The sequence below is a fragment of the Alnus glutinosa genome, chromosome 5 (genome assembly GCF_958979055.1).
Source record: "Alnus glutinosa chromosome 5, dhAlnGlut1.1, whole genome shotgun sequence".
NCBI classification, from domain to species: domain Eukaryota; kingdom Viridiplantae; phylum Streptophyta; class Magnoliopsida; order Fagales; family Betulaceae; genus Alnus; species Alnus glutinosa.
The window spans coordinates 16,375,467-16,383,148 of NC_084890.1; the positions used below are offsets into that span (position 1 = coordinate 16,375,467).

Genomic DNA, 7,682 nt, shown 5'->3' on the forward strand with positions numbered 1-7,682 from the left:
TAAATTAACAGGGTGTCAATGCAATAGAAGAAAACCCGCGAGAAAAATATAAATGCTTTCAGGACAACTTGCATAAAGACATAGAAGACCCAGATAAAAGAAAGCAATTTTAGATCCAAAAAGATGCAAAGCAAGACTAAAGGCTGAAAATTAGTAACTTTCAAACAGATGAAATTGACAAATATAAGGAGAAACAGGAACTTTCCATCAAATACAACAGAATGTAAAAATGCTTGTAGTATCGCTGTAGTGTTAATCAATATTGAAAAGCCTAAGAAAGCACAATCCATCACTTTCACGCAAAATAGTAACTTGAAATAGAATATAACTAGATAGCAAAAACTGAATTTTCCCACAAATGGATTTGAAATAATGAAATCCACATCAAAATGAAGAACTTGTGTTCAAGCACACACACGAAGAAACAAATTCATTCAAAGATTAGCTAGGGAATGGGTAATTCTAGGATCTCGTTGATTTTAGTAAACATTGGGGTTTGAGGTGAGGGAAGTTCAAAAAACCTTTTCAGTGTGAGATTGGTAGAGGGAGTCGACTTTCGACTGTGGGATGATTCTTTCAATTGATGGGAAATCGTCTTCTTCTTCACTGCTCTCCATTTTACACACTGCCTTCCCTCTTCTTCTTCTTCTTCTTCTTCCTCCTTTTATTCTTCTTCTATGCCTTTTCTTTCTTTGAAAACTTAGAGAGAGAGAGAGAGAGAGCAAAGGGGGGAGCGTGTAGCTTGCAAGTTTGGTTGGGACTTTTTCTTCTTTTATTTTCTTTTTAATTTACATGTCCAACACAAGAGGCGGAAGGAAGGAATTCAACTAATAACCTCTGCTTAAGGAATTCAACTAATAACCTCTGCTTTTTGTGAGGCGTAATCCAACCAAGTGAAGTATTTCTTATAGACAAGTGTGGTTGGGACTTGTGCTACGATTACCTTTCAACCTTTGATTATTACAGTAGTGATCCTGTGATAATATGGTCTGCAGGAGGTGTCCGGTAGTCCAATTACAAGAAGCCACGACAGCATGATGACCGTCCACTACAATCTTTTTGGGTTTTCATTTCTAAGACCCCACCTTTATAAAAGTAAATAAATATGTAAATTATTTTTTTTTTTTTGGCTATAAATTATAATTCTATTTGAAAATGATGTAAAAAATGAAATGTCACAATATTTTTTTCACACATGTCAAAGCGATGGAAAAGAAAGGATAACTTTTACATATTTCCTTTCTTACTTATCAAAAAAAAACTTTTACATATTTCCCGAGTTTATCAACTTTTTTTGGAAATGATAAAAAAATAAAAAAAGTAAAAATAAAAATTGCTTTTGTTTTCAACAGAAAAAATTTCCTATAATGAACTGTATAATAATTAGGATTATACGAATGAACAAAAAATGAACAACATAAACAACAAATTTCTAAATATAGTTTAAATTCTAGATAAGAGATTTATTTCTTTGGATATAATCAAAAAAAAATGATTAGATTGTGTAATAATGAGGTTAAAAAAGAATATTTACTTACTATATATGATCATTTCTTGAATGGACCCTATCACAGACAAATCAAAATATTCTTTTTATCCTTAATCATAAAAACTTCTATAAAATATTACATAGAGACAATATTAATTTTTTAGAAATAGAATGCTTTTGATGACCCATTCTTTTTGTTTGTTTTGATACATTTATAAAAAAAATTAAACATTAAAAAATAAAAAATAAAAAAATTTGTTTTATTTTTTTAACCTCAAGAACTAAAAAAAAAAATTAATTTTTTTTTTTTTCGAATTCTTTAGAAATGGGCAGGGGACTAAATATAAATACAACATATCCTTTAGATTCAACCTCAACTATGTTTCAACCTCAGATCGTTGGTGAATAACATAATGAAACTACACAGAGTTAAACAAACTTTACAATGGTATAAAGAACTTCAAGACATTATACCTATCTTTAGATTGGACGAGTTATTCGAAGATGATCACTTAATTGTAGCAATAGCACGAAAAATTGACTGTTTCTTATTACAACCTTTTTTTCGTAGCAAAAGTATTTACGAGTTCTGTTAGATATTGTCTCCATATATGGCCTATATGCCACATATACAGTGTTTATTATATTTATTATAAATATAATATACGGTATTACGGTTAGGTAATTTAATTAATTTATATTACAGTAATGGACTCGTTTAATTGATTTAAAACCAATTAATAATATTGTTTCCTTAATAGGAGGAACAATACGGTACTTACCATATTTGAGGGTCCCTGACCTATCCTATAAATTAATAGCATGTGTACACCATCAGTACGGCAATACAGTCATAGGCATAGGTTAGAAGATCCCTCAAATAATCTTTTTCTTGTTCTTCAGATGGATCGTGGAAACGCTTGAACAAATATGGCTAGAGGTAAGCCTGAATCCTGTCTTATTTGTTTTCCTCTACGCATGTTAGTTTAAGCAATATGTTGAATATTTCTAACATGTGGTATCAAAGCCTGCCTCTATACTATTTTGTTTAACAATAAGTTTTTGTTGATTCTTGGTTTGTATTGAATCCAATAAATATTTGTGAAAAATATTTATTTATTTATTTTTTACACATTCTAGAGATACTGTTGAAAAACCATGAAAAAATGATATGAGTATGTATTTTTTTGGGGTAATTACCTTTTCCCCCCATGAACTACCAAAAAATGCGCGATGCCCCCATGAACTACCAACTCGACCAAAATAGAGTATTCAACTACCAAAGACAACCATTTTCCCCCCTTCCGTCAATCAAAGGGGTTAAAACAAACGGTCAACAGGTCACGTGACCGTCACACGCCGTTTTACCCTCATTTTCTTCCTATTTTCCCCCCATGAACTACCACCATCTTCCAACATGCCCCCATGTAAAACAGCATATGACCCGTTGACTGTTTCTTTTAACCCCTCTAACTAACAGAAGGGGGAAAAATGGTTGTCTTTGGTAGTTGAATTCCCTATTTTGGTTTAATTGGTAGTTCATGGGGGCATAGCGCATTTTTTGGTAGTTCATGGGGGAAAAAGGTAATTACCCATATTTTTTTTTATCAATATTCTGTCAATATTGGGATATATGGTCTATTTCGAATTGCTGTGAAACTCGATATGGGCATTTTCAATTCGTTATTTACTGTTTTGCCCTTGAAACTTACTGTATACCGAAGAAACCCATGAACGAACACCACTGGCCGATTCTCAGCTCCTCAGCACTAGGTTTTCGCCGCAAGCGCCGGCCCTCTTCGTGGTCGGCGTATTACTGCATGGGAAGCGGCCTCTCCCATCACCAGAACCGGCGGCCCGTAAGGGCAAACGGCGACCCAGCGGGGTTGCCATTGGCCGCTTCATAAGGGGGCAGCAAGCACGGAAAATCAGCCGTGAAACCCATAGCACCGGCCATTCGCTGGCGAAAACCCGCATAAGGCTAAGCGGGTTTTCACCGCATGCAGAAGGGACTGGCCCGTAAGGGCCGGCGTTGTTCCGGATGGAAGAAGCCGCTGCAAGCGGCCTCTTCCCCGTCACTAGAACTAGCAGCCCGTAAGGGCCGCCTGGTTCCTGGGCAATCGGCGACCCTTCTAGGTCGCCGTGGCCGCTGCATAAGGTGGCAGTGTGCTAAAGGCGACGGCCGGCGCTGGTGGAAAAAAAAAACTAAAGAAGAAGGAGAAACGGCACAGGTGCAAAAGTTTTCCGTGTCGGGTTATGGGTAGGATTTCAACCCATCAGGAAATCCGGGTTGGGTCAGCATATATATATATATATAATTTCGGGTCGGGTATCAGGTTGACCCAAATGGGTCGGCCCAGTACAGCAACCCATTTCAGTAGCCCATCAAGAATTAAAAAAATAGTAGGCTCATGTGGGGTTTAGAACTTGGGTTGACCAAGTGTAAAGGGCTTAAGGCCACTTACTAAACTATTGGGCCATGTGTTTTATTATGTCCTCATGTTGCAATTTTATTTTTCTTATGATTTACATTGATCTGTATTAAAATTATTGTTTCTTTAATACATAAATTGAGGAATATTTTTTAATTGTTGAATTTATATTGTTTAAATATAAATTGCTTGATGCCTAGACCTAAGAATAATTAACAATACCATATATGCTGGTGTGTTTACAGTAATATTCAAGAATGCAATGTCTAGAAAAGTTCTGGGTAGGAAAGTCTTAGGATTTAAGTGTATCCAAGTGACCCCCCTCACTTTCCTGGGAACTCACCTAATTGCACATTGAAAAATGCTGTTTACCCCATTTAGGTATTGGTTTGTTATATTCCTGGGGCTATTAAGGGGGCATCTATAAAGTTGTTAGATGTTAATGAAGTCACAATTATCATAATGATTTTGGGGAGCCACATCATCCCGATTTTTAATGATAATTACATCAGGATTACACATAAGAACATCATAAAGAATTTTGTTAGATGTTCATAAACTGCAGAGTGATTATTATGATTTTGGAAGAGCCACAGCATCTCAATTTTATAATAATTGCATAAAGATCATACACATGAACTTCATCTGGAAAAATTAACATCGTCTTGTAATTAATTCATAAATTTAATTACTTATCCCCACAGGAAAGTTTTTATCTTTATGACTTAATTAAAATAAGATAACAAATTTAGTATTAAAAGTAAAATTTCTCTCGGTTGCCCACAGGTACGAAGAATTTTATTTATCAATATTTAAATTTATTAGTCTTATTGATAAAGAGTAAATTTCATGCATGATGCAACCTTTACCCACAGGTAGGTTGAAATTTACTATTTAAATTGGCATTGGCTAATTTAAAATAAAGTTAACATTGTCTTGTAATTAATTCATAAATTTAATTACTTATCCCCACAGGGAAGTTTTTATCTTTATGACTTAATTAGAATAAGATAACAAATTTAGTATTGAAAGTAAAATTTCTCTCGGTTGTCCACAGGTACGGAGAATTTTATTTATTAATATTTAAATTTGCTTTAGTCTTATTAATAAAGAGTAAATTTCATGCGTAATGCAACCTTTTCCCACAGGTAGGTTGAAATTTACTATTTAAATTGGCATTGGCTAATTTAAAATAAAGTTACTTCATAGCATTAAAGTATTTTTATTTTTATATTCTTGGTGATTGCAGCTATTCCTGTTACTCTACTTTGGTAGTTTCATATTCTAATACATTATGGTAATATTTTTCTGATTGGAAAAAGATTAATATGCTTTTTTATTTAAGTGTTTCTAATCCCATTATGGGAATGAAGGATATTGTAGTTTAGCTTAAGTCCCTAAAGATTGAGATTTTTTAGTCATTATTGGTCTATTTCAATTTTTGAATTCTCTCTTCTAAGTGTAGAATTTTATCTTGTAACACACGTAAGGATAAATAGTTAGTAAATAAACTTCTAACCATGTGTGTTCAAGGATATGAGAGAATTCATAAAGGGTTCACATGGTTACTCATGTCAAGGGAATGACCGATAAATGCAATCATGTCCAATACTTAAAGCATGAGCATAAGGTGCTAATAAAGTATTATGGCAATCAAGATACCTATTTCTCATGCAATAAGGAAAATTAAGGATATATAAAGAAAGATTGTATGAAGTATGAGAAATGACTTAAAATAAAGATAATCTCATATATCTAGTATGTCGTGAATCTCTTTTAGTGACTCATTCAAATATGTTGTGGATTGATTATGGTTTAACAATCCATGTTGTCAACACAAATGCAGAGTCTTTTAAAATGAATAACACATGTTTATAATTTGAGGTTGTTGGGATCTATAGGTTAATTTTGAAATTCAGTTATATATATTTTTTTTTACCTAAAAAATGATTTATATTCCATAATCTTTTAGAAATTTATTTTCTAGTTTGGCTTGTTAAAAAATTTCAATTTTATTTTAAACTTGAAATTTTTCTTATTTTTTGGTGGAATATTGGTTGGGCTTTAATTAAAGTCTATTTAAAATTAACCTACATCCCAATTTTTGAAACAAAATTATTTGTTTACTTCTGCATACTGATGTTGACGTAAAGTAGAGTCTTTGAGAATTTAAAAAAAATGCTCTTATTATGGCTTTGGAGATTGAAATATATCTCCATACAGAAAATAAAAGTCAGTAATTTACTGAATTTGGTACTTGTGTGGACTACATAAGGGAAAGCATACCAACAAGACCACTAGAGGTGCCAAAGAGAGCCTTTTGAGATTCTTGAGATCATGTACATTGCCTAAATGGTCAGAGATATTTTTATCTCTTTTAGTGATGACCATATAAAGTTTATGTATCTCTATCTTCTAAATATTAAAGTTGGGGTATTGAATGCTCTTAATACCTATAAGGAAGAAGAAGAGAAACAACATGAAGATCATAAGATCTGATACAGGCATAGAGTATTAAGGTAGGTACACACAAAAGGGGAAATGATTAGTAATACTAATATGTTATTACCCTTATAGAGTAAAGCTTTGAAGACTGTTGTGTATATGTTAAACATGATTCCATCTAAGGTTGTCCTTAAGGCACCTTTTAAAGTATAAAATAGATGGAAGCCAAGTTTAAATTATTTACACAAGGGTTGCCTTGCTAAAGAGGGGATTTATAATCCTCGGCTAAGGAAATTAGATTCAAGGACAACCAGCGGATCTTTTATAGGCTATCTAGTAAACTTTAAAGGGTTTTAATGTTTTATTATCCTTCATATAATCCTAGAGTTGTTGATTGTAAAATTTCTAGAGGATGCGGAACCTAGTGGGAGTGCTCATTCACATAAATTGGAATTTGAAGAAGCACTAAAGTTGGCCAAATCTCCTCCTCATATAGGATGATTGATTGTATTCAGGGAAAATCAGATTGATTATCCTGAGCCACAATCATTTCTAGAACAACCAACTCATACAAAATAAGTTCAAAATTCTATTCTCCCATTGCAAAATGTAGAGGAAGTAGAATTAGGAAAAATCCTATAGAATAAGGAGATCAACAATTCTTAGTGATCATGTTGTATATCTCCCAGAGTTTGATGTTGACATTGGACATAAAGATGATCCAAATTTGTTTTCACATGCTATGAGTGAAGAAAACTCCACATTGAGATTCAGTGCCATGAAGTAAGAGATAAATCCATTGCTCAAAAGTCAAGCTAGACTCGTAGTCAATGGTTTTACTCATAAGGAAGGCATTGATTATCGTGAAACATTCTCTCTGTCTAAGAATGGTTCATCAAGATAATCATAGCATTAGTAGCTCATTTTTGACCTAGAGGTACATCAAATGGATGTGAGAACAACTTTCGAGAATAGGGATCTCAAGTAAGAGATTTACATGAAACAATTAAAAGAGTTTTATAAATAACAGTCAGAAAGCTTGCAAATTAAAGAATTCTATTTATGGGCTGTGATAGATCTCTCATCGGTGATATACTTTTTACAAGGTTATTATTTTATTGTTTATTGAAAAACCTTGTTAATTAGTATATATACCTTAAGGTCAGTGGGAGTACAATAATCTTTCTAGTCCTATATGTAGATATTATTTTTGCAAGTGGTGATTTAGGTTTGCTACATAAAGTTCATTTCACAAACTTTGAAATGAAGGATTTGGGTGAAATCTTTTATGTCTTTTGACAAAGAGATTCACAGAG

General features: G+C 33.1%; 1 protein-coding gene across 2 annotated transcripts in view; it reads right to left on the minus strand.

Moving 5' to 3' along the window:
• Positions 1 to 811, minus strand: part of LOC133868303 (exocyst complex component EXO84C) — a 40,553-nt gene extending 39,742 nt beyond the window's left edge. Inside the window, exon 1 of one of the 2 annotated variants that reach the window (XM_062305129.1) lies at positions 522 to 811. Coding sequence is in view for 1 of the 2 variants with exons in the window: in XM_062305126.1 (XP_062161110.1) it covers positions 522 to 617 (96 nt within the window). In the remaining variant the exon portion in view is untranslated. The remainder of the gene's footprint in view (positions 1 to 521) is intronic. The other variant, XM_062305126.1, reaches the window with a different exon arrangement.
• Between the last annotated feature and the right edge of the window lie 6,871 nt (positions 812 to 7,682).